This window comes from Eublepharis macularius, chromosome 6, assembly GCF_028583425.1.
Source record: "Eublepharis macularius isolate TG4126 chromosome 6, MPM_Emac_v1.0, whole genome shotgun sequence".
Taxonomy (NCBI): Eukaryota; Metazoa; Chordata; class Lepidosauria; order Squamata; family Eublepharidae; genus Eublepharis; species Eublepharis macularius.
In genome coordinates this window covers 36,109,901-36,134,765 of record NC_072795.1, presented here as the reverse complement: position 1 = coordinate 36,134,765, position 24,865 = coordinate 36,109,901, and the positions used below count along the sequence as shown (strand labels likewise).

At 40.2% G+C, this 24,865-nt stretch overlaps 1 protein-coding gene across 4 annotated transcripts in view; it reads left to right on the top strand.

Moving 5' to 3' along the window:
• The window catches only part of RNF13 (ring finger protein 13), a 76,105-nt gene that overhangs the window by 27,699 nt on the left and 23,541 nt on the right, over window positions 1-24,865 (top strand). For 3 of the 4 annotated variants that reach the window (XM_054983485.1, XM_054983486.1, XM_054983484.1), the window contains exons 4-7: window positions 5,293-5,418; window positions 14,291-14,378; window positions 18,251-18,341; window positions 20,995-21,100. In XM_054983485.1, the coding sequence (XP_054839460.1) occupies window positions 5,293-5,418; window positions 14,291-14,378; window positions 18,251-18,341; window positions 20,995-21,100 (411 nt within the window). Of the gene's footprint in view, window positions 1-5,292; window positions 5,419-14,290; window positions 14,389-18,250; window positions 18,342-20,994; window positions 21,101-24,865 lie in introns of those variants that run through there. The other variant, XM_054983488.1, reaches the window with a different exon arrangement.

The window sequence follows — 24,865 nt, the reverse complement described above, 5'->3', positions numbered from 1 at the left end:
TACTAACTTGGGCAACAGATAATATCATATAATAGTTCCATGTATACAACTGAAACAGGAGAATTATTAGGGTCCTCTTCCATCAAAAGGGTTGGTCTTTTCCCCTCCACATACCACCATTCACAGCAATGAACTTATTTTCTATTCCTCCTGCCCTCTTCTGAATCAGGGCCAGGACTGCAAAATACTATATTTTTTCCAACATGGTACTAGTTTCCAGGTATTGTCCACCAGAGGGCATTATAATAGCTTTCTATGATGATGTATAGCCAGATACAGAAATTATGAGCCAATCGATATATTTGCTTAGCTATAGGTGCAGAATGTAGCTTTTTTTTAAAAGTGAAGCTTAGATTCTGGGGATTCCAAACACAGCAGGATAATGGATAACAATTTTTAGCCTTTCATGAGTGTTAAGCTAGCAGAGGTTATCATTTGAAGAAATATTGTTATGATATTTTTGTTTGTATCAAAGAATAAATGCAAAATGCAATGCTTGAAATGCAATTAAAATCATTTTTCAAATTCAGAGGTGATAATTTAGTAAAGGCATGTAAATTCTGAATTATTGGTGATGTGCAAAGGACTGTTGTTACAGATAGGACTGCCATACCGAAGACTCTTCGGTATGTCTCTTTAGCAGCCCCTGAGCCATAAAGCGGCTATTGTTTGAGGTAACTTATTTTAGCCTTATGTGTATGTCTAGAAAGGCATACAAATCTGATAGATTTGTAATTCAAGATGCTGACCATTTCCTAAAACATCTCCAGCACAGATAGGAGTCATGATAGAAATTAAGAGAGAAACTACAGCAGTAGAGTTCAGATATTCAGAAAAACAGTACTACTTATCCCTGTTAAACCATCTCTACTGTTCTCTCCTGAGAATGGGGTCGCGATGAGTCAGTTGCAACTAAATAGCACATTACTACTACTACTACTACTACTACTACTACTACTACTACTACTACTACTACTACTAGAATGTTTAGAATGGCTTATAGTAAGCATGTTAAAAAGACAATCCCAAAAATGCATTAACATTATCATAAACTGCATTAAAAATGAAATGGCGGTAATCAAATATAGCAGTATAAAGATATTTAAAACGAAGAAGACAGCAGTATTTGGCCTAAATCAGCCTGAGGGTGAGAGGACAGATTACCATCTAGTCCAACCCCTGCTTAGTGAAAGAAATCCTGAGCTTGAGCAGTCCAAGTAGATTGGCTGCGCATCCTGCTTGAAGACCAAGGTAGAGCCCACCCTCAGGTAATTTGTTCCCATTGTTAGATTGCTCTCACCATGAAGAAGTTTCTCCTACTGTCCTGCTGAAATCTACTGTCCTGTAACTTAAGCCCATAAGAAATAGTTTTCCTTTCTGGAGAACAAATATTTGTCCCTCTTCTCTATGAATACACTTTTATGTGTTTGAACAGCACTGTTGTGTTCCCCCTCAGTCTTCTCTTTTTGTCCGGCCAAATATACCAAATATCTTCAATCTTTCTGCAGTAAGCTTGTTTTCCAGACCCTGACCATCTTTGTTGTCCTCCTCTAAACTTGTTCTACTTTATCTATATTTCATTAAAGTGCAGTGCCAGAACTCAACACAGTATCCAATATAAGGTCTAGTTAGCATAGAACAAATTTCTTTTCGTAGAACAAGACTTCTTTTCAGGTTGTTGGAGTCCCATTGATAGTATGGTTCTCTTCTAGTCAGCTTTGAAGTCCACAGTAACCTATCCTAAAAATCATAGAGGACTTTTTTGTGTGCTTTTATGAGATCAAGATATAGTACATCCATAGAATTCCCATTATCTACCAAGCTTGTAACCTAATCAAAAGATTAGTATGTTACACGGCTCAAATCTATACTGGCATCCAATAAGTGTGCAATATTTTCAAGATGCTTACAAATTAAGCACTTTACAGTCTGTCTGAAGTACCTTCCTTGTTATCCTCGTTAGATAAACCAAACTGTATTTTCCCATATCTTCCTTTTTGAAGACTGGGGCAAACTTTTGCCTGTCTCCAGTCTTGTGGCACCTCGTTAATTTTACATGATTTTTCAAAGATGATGGAAAGAGGTTCTGAGTGCCCACAAGCAAGTTCCTTAATTATGCCAGGGTACAATTAATCTGGCCCTGAAGACTTGAGTTTATTTAAGGTAGCTAGATATCACCATACCAACTCCTTGTTAAACTTGAGCTGCAATAATAACCCTCACACAGCAACAGTTAACCAAATCTAATATTTGCAAACAATAGCTGAATGAAATAATAAGATTTATGTGGTTCCTAAACATACACCAAACAATGAAGGTCCTAGGTGAGACATAATGTTAAGAGAGGGGAGTTCCACAAACATAGCATCAACACTGAGAAGGCTGTAACCTCAAGTAGCACACTACTTATCTCAGAAGGTAGGAGTATCTGGAAAAGAGACACTCTAGAAAATTTCAGTGGATGGCCCTTTGGGTTTGCTGGGCCCAAAATCCAGCTCTTTGAATTATGCCTAGAAACTAGCAATCAATACATTCCTTTTGGCATGAGAATAGTATGGATAGCTGTAACCAGGCCATTCCTTTCCTAGAAAGGGTACAACTGGCACACCAACCAAAGTTGACAAAAGGTACTTGCAGTCACTTAAGACACTTGAGACAAAGATAAGACCAGATCAAAATGTGTGTCCAAGCTGCAGACCTGTTCCCTTAGAAGGATTGCTATCCAGCAAGAACAGATATGCCACTATCATGATCCAGAGACACCCCTCCAACTGACAGTATCTCCATCTTGTCTCATCTGAGATTTGATTTATCTATCCAGCCCATTACATTTTCAAGGCATTTTTCAACATACATTCTGTCCTATCTAACCCTGATAAACAAGAGTTGGATGTCACCAGAATACTGATACACCTTGCTTTGTTCCCTGACATCCTCAGCCAATGGTTTCCTGGAGATACTGAAAACCATGAGAGCAAAAATTGGAGCCCTACAGGCAACTGCCAGGGAACAGAGCTAAAAATTCCTTGAGCCACCTTATGGAACCTATATTCAAGGAAGGAGTGTAACCACCAGAAAACAGTGCCTCCCACAGTTCAGAAAGATCCCATGGTTAATAGTATCAGATGCTGCTAACAGATCTAGGATAACCAATGGGTAGCACACCCCTTGCTTCCCTCCAGTACATGGTAGTCTTCTGTACACGACCCCTCTATGCATTCTGTCAATGTGTAAAGAGGGAGAGTGGTCATGATTGTTACTACTTTGTAGTCTCTGTATCACATTGGTGGATTTTGCACCTGTGCAGAGCAATCAGTTTGGAATGTTTGAAAGCTACAGTGTTGGTACAAAACCTCCTTCCCAAGAAATGTGTGTACTCTTCCTCCATATATAATCACTGTGTTCATGAACCAGCAATTGTATATCGATGGGTGGAACCAGTGCATCCATGCCTGTGCATGGCGGGGGGCGGGGAGGGGTGGAGTGATCAAGACAGTTTCTATGTTAGAGTGGGTCAGGATCCAGAATGAAAAGAGTCTGTCTTGGAGGTCTGCAGCATTATAGGCAATACCACCCCAATCAGCTTGGATAGGAAGACTGCTAGGCAATAAGGTATACAGTAAATTAACAGAATCCTCCACTTTTCCCTAGCATTTAAGACCAAGTATAATCATTGATCAGGGATGACTGTTGAACCAGAACCAGGGCTTTTTTTCAGCGGGAACGTGGTGGAACGGAGTTCTGGCACCTCTTGAAAATGGTCACATGGCCGGTGGCCCCGTCCCCTGATCTCCAGACAGAGGGGAGTTTAGATTGCAATCTAAACTCCTCTGTCTGGAGATCAGGGGGCGGGGCCACCGGCCATGTGACCATTTTCGTTGAGGGCGATTTAAACTTTAAAAAACTCCCCCTTGTTCCATCTGACCCAAAGTGATGTCATTGTGCGGTCCTGAGTTCCACCACCTCTTTTCCCAGAAAAAAAGCCCTGACTAGAACTATGATAGGGAATGGCTGCCACACTGATCTTTGCACCATCTGTGGTGCCACACCAAGAACCTAGAGTACTCTTCTCATCAATATGTGATGCGGATCCTGTTGGCCTTCTAATCCAGGATTAGATTCTTAATTGCTGTAGAAAAGAGAGAGAGTCCAGTAGCACCTATAAGACTAACAAAATTTATGGTAGGGTGTGAAGTGAGCATGCATATCTGCTGTTTCTCTGCTGACCAGCCTGGTATTCAGCAACTGCATTTGCAGGACTTCCATAGTCTTCATAGATGGAGAACTTCCATAGTCGGAAGGAGCAAACCTATGAATACTGGTTGGTTAGCCATAGCAGGCAACATAAGAGGGATGCCTTGGCTTCTGTGCCCTGTTCGTTAGCCTTCTAGGGTAACTGGTTGACTGCTGTGTAAAACAGGATGCTGCACTAGATGGACCCCTGGTCTGATTCAGCAGGGCGCTTCTTATTGCCACTGAAACCAACAGCGCAATCCTATGCAGACTTACTCCAATCTAAGCCCATTGACTTCAGTAGGTTTAGAGTGGAGCAGCTCATTAGGATTGCACTGGAAGATGTAAATTGGATAACTTTAGCTGTAAGAGGGAATACTCTTAAAATTTTGAATCTCTCTTCCTGTTACCTGGCTCCCACTGTCAGTTATCCCTATTCCTGTCTCTGCACCAAAAAGGAATCTGAACATTGTCATTTGAAACTAACATGCACCTCTCTCTAGCTGAGATAACAATCTTCTCTCTCCTAATGAGGAAAAAAATGTGGACTATTTAAAAGCTGATATAGTTCTATATCACCTGATCTGTGTCAACAAACACAACTGAATTAATTCTAACGCCACTCTGCAGAGGAGGAAAGTTATGTTAATATGGTAGCTTTCTTAGCGTTGTGAAGAAACACAGACTTGTATGACAAGAGCTATCTGAAGAAACCAGTATAAAACTTTGAAAAGCAGCCATGCTTATGGCAGTAGGAATCCTAAAATGCTATGGAACTTTAGAGATTAGCTGATTTATCATGATATGAATTTTGATTAGCAAAACATGAAGGAGAAAAGTGATCACAACTATGAAATAACCAGTTAAAAAGAACTAAGCAAGGTGGCCAAAGCCAATTTATGCAAATTGTTTTTGCTAACAGAAGCCTGTGTGAGAATTTCATAAGTTGCACTGGAATTTGAAAATATGGTCATATAGTGCATATATATAGTGCATATACAGTGCATATACTATGCACTGTACCTAATAACTGATATTGTGCTTTGAAACTTTTTCCAGGGGTTTCTAATAAATTCAAAACCTGAGAATGCATGTGAACCCATAACTCCTCCACCCCTGAAAGACAATTCTTCACGTACATTCATTGTATTAATCAGAAGACTTGATTGCAACTTTGACATAAAGGTAAGTAACATTTTTAAAAGCTCTAAAAATTTGGCATTGCTGTGGTTTAAGAATAAGGTTTAAATTTGTCTTTAAAAGTATCATGCACATTTGATTTATACATACACGCTTCTTTTTTTGGTTTTGATGGCTAAATGTCATCTTGGTGGATTTTCCACCCTGCCACCTCGTACCCCCTCGTATCTTGCGTATTTTCCGCATATGGACAGGTTTGTCTAGTTTCCTATTGCTGCTATGTTTGCTGATACAGTGTAGTGGCAACAGTAGTTCTACTTGACAGATTTCTCTGCCCTGATCCCTGGCAGCAGACATCTTCCCCACCAGGGCTTATAATGTCATATCAATCTGTATATCAGGTTCTCTGAATCTCCAACTTTCATTAAAAAAACACACACATTTCTAGCCTCTTCTACAATATGCCTTTCCCCTATATCTCTTTAACAAAAGTTGCTAGAATCCTTTTTTAAAAAATGAAAGCTGGGAATTCTGAGAATCTGATACAAAGATTGATATATATATATATATATATATATATATATATATATATATATATATATATATATATATATATTCTGTTGCTGATTAAAAAATACAAAATAGCCTTGTGGGGGTGGGGGGATGGCCATCATGAAGACTAGACATGAAAATGGCTGTCATGTAGGCAGGACTGCGAAAATCTAAACTTTCACAGTCACATGGCAACCATCCAGGCTTTGCTGCAATCTTTTACAAACCTTCACAACAAAACAGGTTTGAGAAAGATGAGAGGAAAGCCAGGGAAGCCACCAGAGATGCACAAATGTACCATGATGCTATGGAGAAGCGGGGGGGGGGGAACAGCTTCCACAGAGCATTGAACTCGAGGCAGATAAACCAGGTGGAAGACATCATTACTTGAGAAAGCTTATGATATTTGTCCCATATTTTTAATAACTGATGAGGTGTATTCTTCTATACAGCGATACTGTCTCTGTCCTTTTTTTTATCCAAAGGAACTTTCCAATGGTACCAAAATGCATAATGGTTATAGCCTTAACTAAACTTTATTCTTGACTTGTGGAAATCATTGACCAGTTCAGAATAGGGGCAGCATCATTATAATAGCGTAAATTAGGAAGAGCAAACTGGCCCCACATCAAGGTACAGCTTTCTACAGAGTTTGAGCTGTAACTCTAACCTGTTTACTCTGGCAAATGTGGGTAAGGGTCTGCTAGTTCTTTAATTTATTTGTTTACATAATTAATACCCTGTCTGTCTCCACAGTGGGCCCCCAAAGCATGTTACATTGTTCTCCTTTCCTCCATTTTATAGTCCCAAAAAACCCTGTAAGGGAGGCTAGGTTGAGGGTATGCGTCTGGCTCAAGGTCACTTTGTGAGCTTCTGTGGTAGTCTCTCAGATCCTAGACTGACACTCTAACCCCTGTACCACCCTGGTTCTAATTCCCTATAATCAACCAGCAGAGGATGAAATGGGGCGGGGGGAATCTGAGATAACTTATATATTTATAGTAGAACAAAAGCATTCCAAGTTAACACAGTCTATTCAATCTATCCCTGTTTTTTACCTTCTGAAAACCCCCTGCACAATTTCTTTGCTAAACTAGACAAATTTTGAATTAATTTAAAACCAAGATAATGAATTAGTTTACTAGAAAAAATTAAATCATAGGATTGGATAAAATGGAAGTCCCATGGTCCTCCCCCCCATCCCAACATCCTTTCTGTCCCCAGAAAAGTTTATTCAGGACCCACACACGGCTCAGGAGGCTGCAGCGAGAAGGGGTAGAGGATAAAATTGCCGTTTCTAGCTCTTCTATCACTGGTGTTTTAAATGACTTCTGATTATATTCTAATTTCAGAGTATCTTGATAATTAGATTTGTTGTACAAAGACAACAATATAAACATAATCATTCACTTGTCAATAATATTGCAGCTGCATAGGACAGATATTGCTATAGAATTTCAAAGTGGAATGCAGTAATGAAACTAGCAATAGCCCATTAATTTAATCTCCTGCTATCTTTATTGCATTAAGAAATAACTAATAGCAACAGAAATGATAGGTTTCCCCCTATGCTTTGTGCAGAAGTATAACCTGTGCATCTTCCAAATGATTTAGATGTATGCCCTTTTCTTAAGAAAGATATTTGTTGTGATCTCTAGACTGTAGTAGAAAAGAGAGCAGGACACTTAACCTGCTGTAACAGAAGAAGCTTCAGTATAGGACTGATTCTACTGACAGATCCAGTTGGACAGCACATGCCTAAAGAAATGTGATTTAACTTCACAGGGCGCTGTTGTAGGGGGAGTTGGATTACTTGTGCTCAAGGAATGCCTATTAAGCCCCAGGCATGTTGAAAATTATCCAGTAATAGAAGAAGTAACAGTCAGTTGGTGATGACACAGCAGCTAGGCAAGGTCAATTGTTACTGAAATTGCATCTGATAATTAAATGAAAAGACGGGTACAACTGCAGTCAATTCGGGCTCCTGACTGGGCAGTTTAAATGAATTGATGCTTGAAAATGCACAGTTCTCTATAGTACCCTTTTAGATCACCATGAATTCCTTGACATGAAACACTAAGTACTGTTCAAAGAATAAATTAGGAATTGGTAATTAAATGTGGATTTATTGTCAAAGGCTTTCATGGCCGGAGAACGTTAGTTGTTGTAGATTTTCCGGGCTGTATGGCTGTGGTCTTGGCATTGTAGTTCCTGACGTTTCACCAGCAGCTGTGACTGGCATCTTCAGAGGTATAGCACCAAAAGACAGAGGTCTCTCAGTGTCAATGTGTGGAGAAGATGTTAGCAGGTAATTTATATCTACTCAGGAAGGTGGGTTTGGGCTGAGTCATCCTGTAAGAGTTTCCCAGGGTGTGGAATGCTAATGAGGGGAAGCTTCACTGTATCCTGAGGAGGTTCTTTTGCATATGGATTGGGGGTTGATATGCTAATCTTATCTGCAGGGCTGTTGTAAGATGTAGAGTATTTTGTTAGTCTAATGTTTTTCAGGGCTGGTAACCACACCTTATTCATTCTTAAACTCTCTTCTTTCCTGTTGAAGTTGTGCTTATGCTTGTGAATTTCAATGGCTTCCCTGTGCAGTCTGACAAAGTAGTTGGAAGTGTTGTCCAGTATTTTGGTGTCCTGGAATAAGATACTGTGCCCTGTTTGAGTTAGGCTATGTTCAGCCACTGCTGATTTTTCAGGTTGGCCAAGTCTGCAGTGTCTTTCATGTTCTTTTATTCTTGTCTGGATGCTACCCTGCGTGGTCCCGATGTAAACTTGTCCACAGCTGCAGGGTATACGGTATACTCCCGCAGAGGTGAGGGGGTCTCTACTGTCTTTTGCTGATCGTAGCATCGTAGCTGATCTCTGTCTTTCGGTGATACATCTTTGAAGATGCCAGTCACAGCTGCTGGCAATACGTCAGGAACTACAATGCCAAGACCACAGCCGTACAGCCCAGAAAATCTATAACAACTACATGTGGATTTTTAAGTAATTATGTGGTATGAAAACATTTTTACTTGTATTAATCGATGTGCATGGGGGGAATTCTGCAGTTAAGTGAAGACTGACTGTCCCTGGTTATTTCTGTGGCTGAATTAGCAAGTTTGCATATTTTCTCTGCCCCAGTAGAAGCTCAAATTGACGTAGCTGTAAAAAAAATTTATACTGCTTTCTCAGTATACAATTTCAAAAGCAGTATACAAAAGCTTTAAAGCAATAATATAATCAGTATAGAATTATCAGGTAAAGCAGCTGGTCAACAGATCGGAAAACATCAGATCTCTCATCAAAGGCACAAGGAAAAAGAAGTCTTGATTCTGCCTCTAGAAGTAGAACAAGGAGGAGAGTCTATTAACCTTCCATGGAAGAACCTTCCACTGCTCTGGAAAAAGGGCATACATCATAAATGTTAATCTTGTCATGACATAGAACCCATGGCAGGATTTCATTAATAGATCTTTTTACTAAGGGGAGTTCATCCAGGAAGAGATAATCTGGACCCAGGCCATTTAAAGTCCTAAACATTAGAACCAAGGACCTTGAATTGGGCTCAAAAATAAATTGGCAGCTAGTAGAGAGAGGTGATAAATGGGTATGCTGATTGTTTCTGATAGCTAAGCTGTGGCATTCTGCGCTACCAAATTTTCTTTAACTCAAGGGAGTCCATACATTTTACAGTTTAGTCTGGAAAGCACCCAGATGTGAATGGTGATGACCAAGTCTCTGTCTTCCAGTTATGGATATAGCATTGGACAAAAAGCATGGTATAACTTTTGCAGTTGACAGTCTAAAAGGAAGGACTTAGGGAATAGAGAAATTAGGAAACAGTTTACTGAAAGTTGTCCTACATGGATCCTCTTTAAATAAGTAAAAGTTACATAACAGCACAGTAATTAACCAAGTAAATTCATTCTTTGTACTTTGCACCCTCAAAGAGAAGTCTGCCTGTAAGGTACGTGGGGTATTACAAAGGAGTACATCAGGATGTAAAGATACAGTGCAATTTGATTACATCCCTACTTTTGGCTGGGATGTAAAGGGATCTCCGTTCTTACTTGTGTCTGAAGAAGGGAGCTCTGACTCTAAAGCGAACACCCTGAATATCTTACTGGTCTCTTAGGTGCCACTAGATTAAAATCCTGCAGGTTTGTGCGAGAAACTGACAATGATCCAATCCAAATTGACAATAAACAACGAAACCTAGGAAAAACCACCTGCTTCCACAAAATGCTGTCTCAAATAATACAGACTTGCGTGCCCTCCTAAAGACTGGGATGGATGGAGCCTTCCTCACTACTCCTGAGAGCCCATTCTAGAGGTTGTGGGTGACAATGGAACATTCTCTTGAACATATAACATTACAATGAAAGGGTTGGATTTAGGGCAGTGTCGAAAGGAATGATTAAGCCAAACGGAAGGGAGGAGGCTCTTCTAACCACTCCTCGGCATCTTTTATGTGGTGGTGGCAGCAGCTATTTTGGATGTGTAATATCCACTCACCCTAGAGGTTTAAACCCTCTTAGTTTAGCTTCAGAATGAACTGATATGTGGGAGGGCTTCAGATAAAATGTTGTCTGGTGTCATACTATCTGCTGTAGGGGGAATTTCTACAATTCCATTCCATGTGCCAAATTCAAGTTGGCTTTTAATTGCTGTTTTGGTATTCTGAATCCTGTTCTGAAGGCTAATGCGCGAAGTGAGACAGCAACTTTCCATAGATTTTGCCAGAGTCATTACACATATTGAAATATATCTACATCCAACATTTTTTTAAAATTGACAATGCCAACCAGAGTTATACCTCCTAAGCCCATTGAAGTCAGGTAGGATAGTGCTGCTAATTACTGAGGGCAGGACCATACCCTTCTAAAGATTTCTTCAAGATCAGGTTTCCTATAAAACAGGAGCTCATTCTTGTTGCCATATCATGTTAATTAAAAAATATTTGATTCGCATTATATAATCTACAGTGTATTATATATTCAAACTTCTTTGAACTGTGTATTCCCAGTAATTAGCAATACTGTGGTTGGTCAGGTGGTAGAGCACACCCTAATGTCAACATACATTAGATAGTTTCACAATATGGGTTGGAATGTCAGCTATTTTCTTATAGTTCCTAAATACATTCTAAACACCAAAATAACTACTTTTTCAACATTGTAGTACCTGGCACACATGCAGATTTGGAGGATGGGGGACAGAGTGGGGAATTCTTACACTTAGATATTTGGGGACTCTGAGTATATGCATATGTGAAAATATTGCAGTCTGACGTGCGTGGTGAACTGATAGTAGGTGAATCAACACAACCCAAACACAATCTTCTTGTGTATAGGAGAAAATGACACAAAAATCTCTGAAATTAGGGAAATTCTCTGTAAATGGTGATCAGTTACTCCTGCAGATCTGCTGATTTTGGCACACTGTGTTCTACATTTTTAAAGAGATTTTGAGATTACAATTGAGGCTTTGCTGCCTGTTGTAGGTAAAGTCCAGTTTGTTCTATGCAAAAAGAATGAGCTAATTAATTACAGGAAATCTGACCTTGAACGAATTTTCTGAGGGGTGTGGCCCTGCTTCTAGTGATAGAACTTTTAAAATGTTGGTTACAGATACGCTTCAACTAGTATAATGACACTGCAAAATTTCCACAGAATTCTTGATTGTGATGCAGTCCCTGTGGAATAACTGTTTTGAAATCATTTAATCTAGAGGGGGTTATAAATATCTTCGAATGAATGAAAGAAATTAAGACTCCCTAAGGAAAATTCTCAGCATTTTAACCAAAATGCAGTCCTCAAGATTACATGGAAGAAGCCACAAAGTAGTATAAAACAATGTACATTTTGTAGTTTAAATGTGCCCTAAATTGTCTGAGGTCACTGTAGCCTGTGAGGATGGAATCTGCTCCATATTCGAGAGGTTACCTGGTGATGGTTGAAACAAAGAGGATTTTCTTTCATAACTGAAAGCTTAAGAGTTACTAGTGTGAAACATGTGTTGGGTTGCATTCCAGCCAACTTTTCTGATGGTTGAAAAAGGGAAGGAGTCCCTTTAGCCCACCAAAAAACTATGCTGGGAATCATTGGACCCATGTGGACAGAGTCATTTGGAATGTGGGCTGTAATAAGAAGGGAGATTGGGCAAACTTGAGCAACAAAGTTGGTGGGACCCAAACCATTTTCTTTGGGATGGTTGGTGTCCAGCACTTCATTACATCCATGTTACAAAACTGCATATCATCCTGACACGGTGGCTTCCTGCGTAGTTTTTGTTGATCTATAAAAATGAGGAATAAAATGACTATTAAAGTAGGCAATAGACAAAAATCTTTACAAGATGGTATTTCACACCACAAAAACTTTATTGTAAAGCAAAAACAAGTCCTAGTTGATGGAAAGCCTGTGGTAACATTGGATCATTGCCGGTGGTCCTGTCTGCATGTACAAAAATACTGGAATAAATTCTAGAAGTTACAGAAAAGATCACAGGATCCAAAATAGAAAAATCTCCAGGCGCTATCTTGCTCAATTTATGGAACAATAATGGTGTTTCAAAACTGAGAAAAGATCTTGTTTCTTTATTGTTGTCAGCAGCTAAGACTGCATTAGCTCAAAATTGGAAGACAGACAAGATTCCCACTGACAAACAGTGGTTGCTGAAGGTTGATAATGGAGAAAATAACTGATCAGATAACATCTATGAATAATCCCAATTGTGAATCTTCATACATAGAAAAATGGTCCCCATTTCTTGAATATGTAACCAGCTATGCTACAAATGACAACTCTATACCAAAAAAAATAAGCATTTTCTTTTATATTAATTGTATATGGTATAAAAATCTGTATTCAGGTTGTTTAGCTCAGTGTCTTAAATGTTGTTATATAAATCACTCGTTTGGTGCTAAAAGTTTACATTTTGTTAATGTTGAAAAAAATATAAAATAAAGAGTTGTTTTTTAAAAAGCGGGTGATACGACTGATGTGAAGAAAATCACAGGGCAGGATAAAACACAAACTGGGCTGAATCAATGACTATACAGATTTAGCAGCTTCAAAAAAAGCAGAGCTGTTGTGTAGAAGGGCTCTACAGGTATGATAGAATTCCACTGACTAATAGGAAACATTTATAATTGATGGCATTTAGTATTGTGGTCTCACGTCTACTGTATTCAAATTAATTAATTCAATGTGTTCATGAAATTATTAATAAACATTTTATTACTAACAATATTCTGCTTAATCACATGGCTGTCTTTATATGCTTGACTCTGCTTAAATTCTTTTAAATTTTTCATGTGATTTTTAGAAGAAAAGAAAGCCAGTGCAAGATACCTGAGATTTAAGCCATAATTCAGAGAACTCTAGTCATATTGAAGGGCTGGTTGTAGCTTCAAATGAGATTCAGGCTTTTTTTTCTATGAGTAACAGCCACCATGTTACATCACAGACTTGTTTTGACAAAAACATTGTGCTGTGCTGTGAGAGAGGCTAGGGATAAACTCTACTGGGTAGGTATACAGAATTATTGAAGCCTTGGGGTTGTATTCAGTAAACTGCAAGTGGAGCAAAGTTCTTGGGTTGAGCTTTTCCTGCCTCCTTTCTTCTGCTGCAGTCTACTGAGTGCTCCAAAATTCTGTGCCAGAGAGTCAGAGGATCCTCACAAACACCAAAGTAGAGGATCTACAGCGGGAGAGAAGGATTGCTTAAAATTGCTTGTCCCCGCCCCCTTCTGACAAAAATATCCTTCTACTGGTGGAAAACAATTCTTGGGTGCAAAATTATTATAATTTTAAAAATTCTTAAATATGACAAGCCAGTTCCCAAGGTTTTATCATACTACAGCACCATCAAGAAACAGAACCCAGGAGAGGATTAGGCAGCTAGGCTTGTTTCTGGATGGTGCTGGAGTATGATAAAACCTTGGGAACTGGCTTTTACAGATGGACAGAAAGATTTCATAGGATACAAAATTCTTTTCAGTCTTTACATATATCCTACACACATACTGTAGATTAGCATGCTATTACTTCTCATGTTACCGTTCTTTGCTGCACACAGACTGTAATTTGAGTTCAAGTCGAGCCAGGAACCCATAGAAGTGCACTGGTTGTCATATTTAAGAATTTTTTAAATGTTTTAAAAATTAAAAAAAGAATAAAATTCTGCCCTTGGTACATCGCCAAGATGCTTTTAACAGTAAAAATGCCCTACCTCCCTACCCAAACACCAACAATCATAATGATGGGCATTTTTTATAATAATCGGAGTGCAGGGACAGTATGCACAAAGTGGGGGTGTTGAAGTTAAAAGCAGTTATGTTATTAACAGATTTTTTTTCTGGCTTTCAGGTGTTGAATGCACAAAGAGCTGGCTATAAAGCAGCCATAGTTCATAATGTTGATTCTGATGAACTCATTAGCATGGGATCCAAAGACAGTAAGTACAGGTATCAGTTCATTTGTGCTTGAAAACCATTATGTTCTCCTGTCCAATAGCAATTGTTTTTTTCCTGTTCTCATCTTGGCCAACAGCATCTATTTTGTCTGTTATATATTGTATATATTTGTACCTATATGGATTTATGTTCTTGTACAAAGCAGTCCTTTTAGTTCTCCCTCTTAATGGGGTAGATAGTTTGTGTAATGTTTGTGTATTGATGTCTCTTGTGATAATCCTTTCTAGATTATTAGGCAGCAACTTTAAATGTATACAAGTATACTCTTCCATGTGTCCCTACGTCTGTATTGCTCGAGGTTCCAAAATATTTTGAATAGTGCCCAGCATTAGAATACTTTGGAAGTGGCTCCAGCTTCATCCAGCCCACGTATCCAACAGTTGGTTTTTTGGCATGTGGGGCAGATGTTGCATACACTGCCCTGTGAGTAAACCGTGAAAGTTTTGAATCCTTCCTAGAATTTCCACAGGCACAAGGGGAGAATGCTTTTTACTTATTCCCTGCCAAGGTATTTTTGGAAATCCCCCCCAAAATTATAGATTATAGGCTGCTGCAGGAGGGTGGAATTTATGGAAATTGCCATTCCTGCTGGTGCCCATAGAACTTCTAGACAGGATCGAGGCTATTGGGTTTATGTTTAAGAAACTAAAATGATCTTTTCACATCTGTGGAGAGCTGTGTTTAAATGAACAAGCCAACTATAACATCTTCCTTTTCTTTTGGCCTTTTTTCCTTTTCTCTTCTGATTTAGATTCAAAGAACATTGGATCCTTTTTTTGGATTTTAAATAATAATTCAAAAATATTTTGAATCAGAGTGGTTGCCTTGTTTTTTGTGACGTTTTTTCTTTTATTTAAAAAATAAGAAAAATACTACCACAGTTCTTGTGGAACTCCATTATTTGTCTTATTTAATATGTTATTTAGATACTAAATAAAATTTTGATCTGTCTTCAGTACTGTTTTTGAAAAAGAAGATACATTTATATAATAGGCAGAAAAGCTTAAATATTCATTTCAGCTGTTGCCCCTGTTCAGTTTGAATGAATGAACACTACTTTCCATTGCAGTCTCTTCACTTGATCAAGAAATTGATCTCATTTTAAAGCAGTTGTTTAATCATTTGCTCTACAAAAAATGGAGTGATACTGTACACTGTTAGCACTTGGTGAAATCTCAGCCTACATTAGTTTTGCTTAATTTGATTTTGCTAAATTAAAAACAATAAATTATAGGTGATAAAGTGATTTTATAGTATATATGCTACAAGGGTCATGCTAAAACCATAAAATATATTCAAAATAAATACTTATTATACAGTGTACACAGTAATTAAAAAAAAATTAAAGGGCCTGACTGTCAGGCTACATAGGAAAACTTTAGATAAGCTGTAACATTCTTCAAATACAGTTGATAAACATGTCAAATGACCAACACAAGACCATACGTGTTTTGGCCCAAGGGCCTTTCTCAGTGGTCAATAATACACACTGCAGCAATAAACAGACCCACACATTCAGAAACCAATATCTATCAATTCTACTCTGATGTTATCATTTCCTATATTGTGTGGTATGATGTAAATTATTACATGGATCCCTTCACATGGTAAGTGCACTCACACAAACCTCTTCATTGGTTCTGTATTCTGGTATTAAGTTTCCAATATTTCTGGATGTGTGTATCATCAATTTGTAATTGAAATCAAATGGCCAAATTAATCGAGATTAATTTGCAAAATTGCAAAATTAATCACAACCGATTCTTCTGAAGCATTTTGTGTACCAAGAAGGTAGAAGAAAGCTGGGATTGATTCTTTGCTTTGGGGAAGAGGCACTGCAGTTTTAGTTTCCAGAGGGGAGGGTTGGCTTCCTGAACAGCCACAGGGTAAGGTTTCCATGATGTCTGTGATGCCCCTTCCTGGAATGGGCTTGGTGCTTTGATAGCCAGCTGTTAGGGAATAATCTGAAGGTCCCTGATTCCTTTTCCTGTTCTATTGAAGACCAGATTGGATGCCATTTTGGGCATTGCTGCATTACAGTATAAGGGTCTTTTTCTCCTTTCACCCAGATATTCCAATTCAGGAGGTCTGATATCCACAAGGTGCACTGGAACTATATCAATCAATTTATGTGTAGATTGCTTCTGGTCCAAGAGGCACTGGGGATTACCAAGATCAGTATGAACGTGCTATAATTGTTTTTTGAAATAACTATTAGATATTTGTTCTGTGGCACCAATCAGGGAGGAATCTATGAAAGCCATACGTCCAAACCATTGTTCAACCTTTTGAGATGCTTGTGAATTTTTAAACTAGGTATACAGTATATATATTTTTGCCGATCTGGGTCAGTAAATTATTGCTAGTCTCCATCTCTAAAAAAACTTGGATCGTGCCACCGCTTCCATAAGTGAAGGGTCTGATTTCAACCCATTGCTTTCATTCACTCAACTCTTGCTCTGTTAGCTGAGTAAGGGTTTGTAAACCTGCTAAAAGTATAGCTTTAATCTTTAAAAAAATTGAAATCAGTGAAAGGCAATTGAGGCATAGCTATAGATAACTGTTTTATTACAGAGGAGTTAGCCGTGTTAGTCTGTAGTTGCAAAATAGTAAAAAGTCCAGTAGCACCTTTAAGACTAACCAACTTAATTGAGGCATAAGCTTTCGAGAACTGTGCTTATGCCTCAATAAAGTTGGTTAGTCTTAAAGGTGCTACTGGACTTTTTACTGTTTTATTACAAACATCATGTATGTGCTGTCCTCTCAGGGCCATGTTTCACAACTTGTTTTCTTACTGGTGTTTTAAAAATGGATTTTTAGATCTTAAATGGCTACTCAGACAAAAATCCACATCGGAGATGGACTTGTATTTGCAAATTGGCGCTTTAGAGGATTGGGCAGAAAAGTGTAGGAGACTTTTGTACATCCTGTTACTTGCCCTTCTGCATCTCCTTCCCATCTGCTTTGAAACAGTTTCAGAAACTGCTGTTCCTATATATGCAGACTGCTGAAACTCCCCTTTCCTACAGTGGCTGTCTGCGCAATAGCAGTTACACTTCAGTGCTTCTTACTTTCTCTCTTCAGTGCCCAATTGTAAGCAAGGTATGCAGGCTAATATCAACACATCCCTAGTAACTGAAGTATTGGCAAACATTTAAATGTTTTCCATGCTTAACACCAAGACCCAAGACAGGACAGGATATATGACTGCACAAAAACAGTAATTTTGGAAACTATTCAGTGCCTTTGAACATAATACAGATTCAGGAAGAACAAGAATAATGTGATCATACACCCCCCCCCCCCCAGTTTTTCATCACACCTGAAGCTCTCACTTCACAAGCCACTGATGTGTACATCTGCTGTTTGAAAGAGAGGTGTCTAAAGTGGACACAGGGCAGTGGTGTTCTGAACTAGAGAGTCATAGGAGGAGGAGGAATAGAGCTGTTTCATGAGGAAGAAAGCAGAGAAGGAACTTAGCATGCTATTTATATTTCCTTAAGGTGCCCATTGTGCACCAGCTGAGACATTTATTTTATACGATAAAAACAAATAATGTTTTGTTTCTGAAATATTTAGAAGAGTCTGATTCTCTGTTGGCACATAGAAGCCTTTAGAAACTGCTGTATTAGTAGGAAAGAGGGTTTTTAAAAAGATGGACAGTTTATTAAAACCCTGTCATACAGAAAAATGAAGTTTTGGACTGTACTTTACCGTATAGATTCTCTGTATTAGAAGGTGTCTGTGCACAATGAATTGCTTATATTTAACAACAGTAACTAGTGGCATACGAATAAATTAGTTTGATATGCTGTTGATAGTCTTTTCCTTCCTCTCTATTCTTTTTAAATAGTTGAGGTTTTAAAGAAGATTGACATTCCATCTGTCTTTATTGGTGAATCATCTGCTAATTCCCTTAAAGAAGAATACACTTACGAGAATGGGTATGCAAAGTTTTCTTTTTGTTGTTTGGGGAAGTCTTTATTCCTGTTCTGAGTTTTCAAACATTACTACCTTTGGTAGATGAGAGATTTATCAGTAATAAAAATTTGTATTTAGATGTTATTTAGGGAAAATGTGGCTGTGGCAAGCACATAAGTGAGAATATTTTCTATTCAGAAACTTTAACATGAGTATCTCAAGTCCTTGAACTAGGGCTGTGCATGGGTGGGGAGATTTGGTATTAGAAACCGATTCGGAATACCCCCAAATCCGAATCGGCAAGCCGCTTTGGATTCAGGGTTCGGGAATCGCTTCGGTATGCTCCCTGAAGATTCAGAGCATACTGAAGCGAGGGGGGGAACTCCCCACCACCACCCACCACCCTCCCTGGGACAACCCCTCTACCCCCCACCCCCTTGGGGAGACCCCTCCACCCCCCACCCACTTACCTGGCAGCGGGAGGGTTATCAGCTGGGTGGCGGGATGCCACTGCTGCCGCTGCAATGGCAGCGGCAGCAGCACAAGGCAGCGCAGCCTGGAGCCAGCCGGCTCCTCTGCCGCCGCCACACCACCACCCGAGCCTGTGGGGTGGTGAGGAAGGCCGGAGCCGCCTCCTCCGGCCCTTCCTGCCCCTCAAATGGCCATGGCGCGGCAGCGGCGCGCCGGCCATTTGACGGGCAGGAAGGGCTTTCTCCACCTCCTCCAGTCTTTCCTGCCCCTCAAATGGCCACCGCGCCGCCAGCACGCTGCAACCATTTGAGGGACAGGAAGAGCCGGAGGAGGCAGCTCTGGCCTTCCCTACCACACCGCAGGCTCGGGTGGCGGCGCAGCGGCAGCAGAGGAGCCAGCCCGGAGCCACCGCAAGGGAGGCGGGGGTGATGTTTAAAGGGCCCCGCCACTGCTTGCAAGCAGCGGCGGGGCCCTTTAAACAAGCCCCGAAGCTTTCCGAAGCATTTTTGAATGCTTCGGAAAGCTTTGCTTCGGTGTTCCGAAGAGGGGCCAGCATGCTGGCCCCGCTTCAGGAATACTGAAGCTTGCCGAATCAGGTCCACTTCCGGGTATCTTTACCCAAAGCGAAATCTGAATAGCACAGCCCTACCTTGAACTTAATTTGACAGCACTAACACACAAATCTTATCTAATTTGTATTGATCAGTGCTGTAAGCTACTAACTAGTCAAGGCCAGTCAGAGTATTTCATTATATTTTTGAGAACTCAATGGGTTTGATTCATCCAGCTTTTGAGCTGGTGAAAAAGGAATGAGCCCCCCCCCTCCCCCCGATCACCAGTAAAGACTATGCTGGGGGTCCTTGGGCCTGCATATAAACAAAAACCATGTGGGATGGGGGCTGAAGTAAAGAGGGGAATAGGATGAGATTGAATTAAAAAGCTAGCTTGGATCCAACCCTAAATTTGTAATATTTTTATATTGGCGTTGTAAGTGGGGGGAGACACTTTATGGTCCATTTTTGACAGATATATTTACATTGCACATGAGCAGTTGAATTTTATACGAGAATGTCCCTCTAGAAGCCAAATATAAAGAAAGTTTACTGGTACTAAATGGGAGGAGAAAGGAAAATGGCAGAAAGCAGTGAGAAGGAATAAGAGAACCAAATATTTTTCAGAGGCTGGTTGGCTACTTCTTGCCTGAGCTTCCTCCCTTTACTGCTTCATCTGCCCACTCCTAGCCCAGCAGCACTGAATCTGCATTGGAATTTGCCCCATGCTTATTAGGACTGATGCAGAACTTTGTAATATATTGATTTGCTTATTTATCTTTTTCTCCATTCAAAATGAATATACTATGTATTTTATTGAGCCTTCAGTCCTTTTTGTTGTATATTAGAAGTCCACTTAAAAGAAATGTCATCTACATTTAATATGTAGAATGTACGCTCTGAACTGTCATCCAAAGAGGTGTGCTTTGCATGTTAATTTTATAATTAAATAATCATAACTGTTGATTTATGCCAGACACATTGACATATTTACAGTAAAAAGGTATATTTCTGTGTATAAACTGCACATTTATTTCACTTTATATCTCTCACATTTGGGAATCTGCAGGCTTAATTGTTATCTGCTTTCTCCAAACCATTTATAGCTGTGTTTAAAACAATTGAAAGCAATTCTTTTTATTAATCATCAGCAAACAGATTGAAAAGATTATTATAATCCGTTTTATTGAAGTATTTAAGTATATCTCACTTCAACAATAGAATGATTTGTTCTATGGATATAAAATCTGGTTACCATGGCAATCAGAAATAGATACATCAAAAGTGCTGCTTGACCAATGCCAAAAATTATTTTCCTGTTGTGTGTACATAAAGAGGATGATCTCTTAGTATGGTTAGCATACTGCTAATCATTGTCAGATTAAACTAATTTTTAAAAGATTGACTATTTAAAAAATATAATACAGAGCCTTGCTCTATCTGATGAGCATGAGGTTCTGTAGGAGGGAGCCTTGCTCAGTCAGAAGAAGACTCATCACTTAGTAAAACAGTCATTGGATCAAACCCTGTATGTTTTGAGTGTGCAAAGGTATTGATTTAATTATTTATGTATCTCTGAGGTTTCTTTTGTAAGGAAAATATATTTGGTAGGGTTTAAACCATTTGAAAATCAATTCCTTTTTTTTCTTTATAGAGGCCATATTGTGTTAATCCCAGAGTTCAACCTCCCTTTGGAGTACTACCTAATCCCATTCCTAATCATTGTGGGGATCTGTCTCATACTTATAGTTATTTTTATGGTAGGTATAACTCTCCATCATGCTCTTACCAGGTTTTGTTTGTTTGTTTGTTTGTTTGTTTCAAAAGAAATGATAGAAGTAGAATTTTCATGGTATTGGGAAAATTGTACTTTAAGATCTTTAAATCACCCTCTCAGAAATTGCCAAATCAAAATTTCATTATTCTCTCACTCCAATCCAGGGCCCTACATAAGTGCTGTTTCAAATAAAGTTTTTGCTGAATGTTCGTATTTAGTTTAATGAAGAAGTCATCTCCTTGTGTAAAAGACTGCACTGAAAAAAATAAGAAGCTTCAGTAGAAGAGGGAGACTTAATGTATTCGGCTCTGTCTGCATAAAATCTAGTCTAGATGATGCAGTTATCATAGAGGGATTTCTATTTTTACATGACATTTTTGTTTATAAGAGTTGCCCATCCATTTGGTGTGTTGAGTTGATAGCTTGGTACCTCAAAAATGTTGTAATGTTGAAATCTTTATAGCCCTTGGCAATTAGAACGTTTACATTATGCATCTAGAAATGAGGCTTTTCATTTCTGTTGACCACAGAGTTCATCGTCGGTCTTCGTGTGCAGTCCCACAAAGGACTGTGCACGCTCAGACCTGCTGATTCAGAGGTTACCTTTGCTGAAAATCCACTAGGGGGTGCTCCTGCCCTCCATTGTGCACGCGCGGCTGCTTTCCCACCAAAACAGCCTCTAGGAATGCGGAGTGCCCCTAGATGCCCTCAGTTCCTCTTTTGCTGCCGGTCGAAGAAGTTCTTGCTGATCATTACGCATAAGTTGGATCTTTACTTCTATCTTGTCAACTTGATCGTTATGTCTGAGAAATCTCTCTTTAGACACTGTACTCAGTGCAATGGAAAAATGACCAGAACAGACAGTCATTTGTTGTGTTTGATGTGCCTAGGGGAAACCCATAACACCCAATCATGTAGGCACTGTCTTAATTTCAGCCCGAAGGCAAGGACTGAGAGAGATGGTCACCTGACAGCCTCCCTGTGGAAGAAAGAATTAGATACGGCAAAAACCCTGACGGAGGCTAAGAAAGTTGCCCAGGCTGGTGGGTCCGAGGCCTCGGGTCTGACGCCAACTCTGTCACCGGCCTCGACTCCGAGACTGAGCACATCAGGTTCGAAGACCTCACGGAGCAAGCTCCTTTGGGCTCCTCGGAGGCTGTGAAGCAATTGGATCTGACCTCAGGTTCAAGGGCACCTAAGTCTCAAGAGCCTTCAACTCCTACCATTGATACGGGTCCAACGGAACTGACCCTGGAACCAAATCCGGAACTGAGGGCACCAATCAGATCGGATCCGGTAACCAAAACTCGACAAAAAAAGTCGAGAGAGAAAAGGCCGAAGGAGTCTCGGGCGGTTCCAAAAGGAAGGGTCAAAGCTGGAGAGGAACTGCCTCAGAAAAGGTCTAAGAAGATGAAGCACTTGCATTCCTGTGGACTCTCCTCTTCAATTCCAAGGGAGCAATGGATACAGCAGGAGATACTCATAATTGACTCTCCGCCTACGCCATTGATCAGATTGAAGTTGCAGTCTACTCAATCCAAATCGTGGGCAGACCAGTCTTCGCAAGAGGAAAGTGAGCTTCCCCGCAGATGGCAGAGGTCCCACCAGTCCCTGGTAGAGGGCTACCATTCTAGCGATGAGAGGTCATGGTCCCACAGAAGATCCTTTGACTATCCAGTGGACACCAGGTGTACTTTCCTGACTGACGTTCTGCACAGAGACTTTTCACCGGAACCGGTCAGCAGATGCCACTCCTCCAGTTCTAGGATGGCATACCAGTTGTTGGAACCAGAGACCATTGAGGAATGTTTCCAGAGGAGAGGGAGCCCTAGCCCACCTTCAGATACCCCACTCCGCACCGTATGACAAGGAGGGCCAGAAACTGGATACAGTGGGCAGGAAAATCTACCCCTCGGCAGCCTTGAGCATAAAGGTGGCCAATTATACGACCATGATTGGAGCATACTAGCTCTTCCTATGGAGCAAGGCCGCAGCCTTTCATGCAAAATTGCAGGATGAGCAAAAGTCTTTCGCAAGAGTCATTGAAGAGGAAGCAACTAAACTGGCATGACACCAGATTAACACAAGCAGAAATCCGTTTGACACAGCAGTGAGAACAATGGCCTCCGTGATGGTATTGCGATGGCATGCTTGGCTGAGGGCTACAGCACTCCCAGTCAAGACCAGGAACAAAGTAGAGGACTTGCCATTTGAGGGAAAGACTTTGATCTCGGAAAAAACGGACAAATATTTGTCCCAGAAACTCAAGGACCGCCTAACTGCGAAGTCCTATGGAGTGATTCCTCATTCCCAACAAGGACAAGGAAGAGGACAGTTCAGACAGCAACAGTATAAGAGTAGGGCATATAGGTACCAGCCTTTCCAGGGATACGCATATCCTAGTCAAACGGCCTTACTCGACACCACAGGGATCTTTCCAGAGAAGGAAACAGAGCCAGGGAGTGCAGCTGCAGCACCCTAAGGAGCATAACAATGGCCAGAAGCAATTCTGACTAGAACAGGAGCCGGAGCCAGTGTTTGGAAATAGATTACATAGTTATTACTCTGTTTGGAGCATTATTACTTTTCATGCATGGGTTCTAAAAATTGTTTATCAAGGTTATAAAGTTGAGTTTGAATGTTTCCCTCATCTAGGTCTTCCTAAATTTTCAGATACACACACATGCTCCGAACTGGGGACAGAACTTGAGGGTCTCCTGAGCAAGGGGGCAGTACAGCAGGTCAGGGAAGGTGAATCTAAGGAGGGTTTCTACTCCAGATTCTTTATGGTTGACAAAAAAGATGGCGGAAAGAGACCAATTTTGAATTTGAGGGACCTGACCAAATTTATTTCTGTCTGTAAGTTCAGTATGATGACACTGCACATGGTCATGGCATTTACTCGCTCCAGGGCGCTGGTTCACCGTTCTTGATCTCAAGGACACATACTTTCACATCTCCATCTGTGAGACACGCAGAAAATATCTGCAGTTCACATATGATAAAAAAGTATATCAGTACCAAGTCTTACCCTTCAGGCTTTCTGCAGCCCCAAGGGTATTTAGGAAATGCATGGCGGTGGTCATAGCTCATTTAAGATCATTGGGATGCTGCGTGTATCCGTACTTGGATGACTGGTTATTAGTGGGCCAGTCTGAACAAGATGTTCAGGGCAGGTCTCTCTAACACTCTGGCTTTGTTTGAGCTTGGGATTGTTTGTAAATCAAAAGAAATCTAAATTGGTGCCCTCCAGAGAAGTCCAATTCATTGGGGCGATATTTAATAGTGTATTGGATAAGGCCTTTCTTCCACCTGACAGGCTTCAAAAGATCAAAAGGATGGTAAGAATGTTTCAGAGATGCAGATTTCAGTCTGCCGGAAAGATACCCACATTGCTAGAGTTTATGGCCTCTACCACAGCAGTGGTACCTCTTGCTAGGATGAAAATGAGATGCTTGCAGTTATGGTTAATCTCTGCATTCTGCAGTGAAAGGGATTCTCAGGAAAGGAAACTGAGCATACCTAGGGATGTTGTAAGGTCCTTACATTGGTAGACGGTTGATGCTCACCTGTTAGAAGGGGTCCAGTTTGACCATAGATCCACAGACTTGTTACTATGGATGCATTCAATCTTGGTTGGGGAGCACACTGCAGTGACGGTTGTGCTCATGGTACCTGGGGTCCCAACGAGATGAATAACCACATTAATTTGTTAGAACTGAAAGTTATACGTTATTCCTTAATTTTG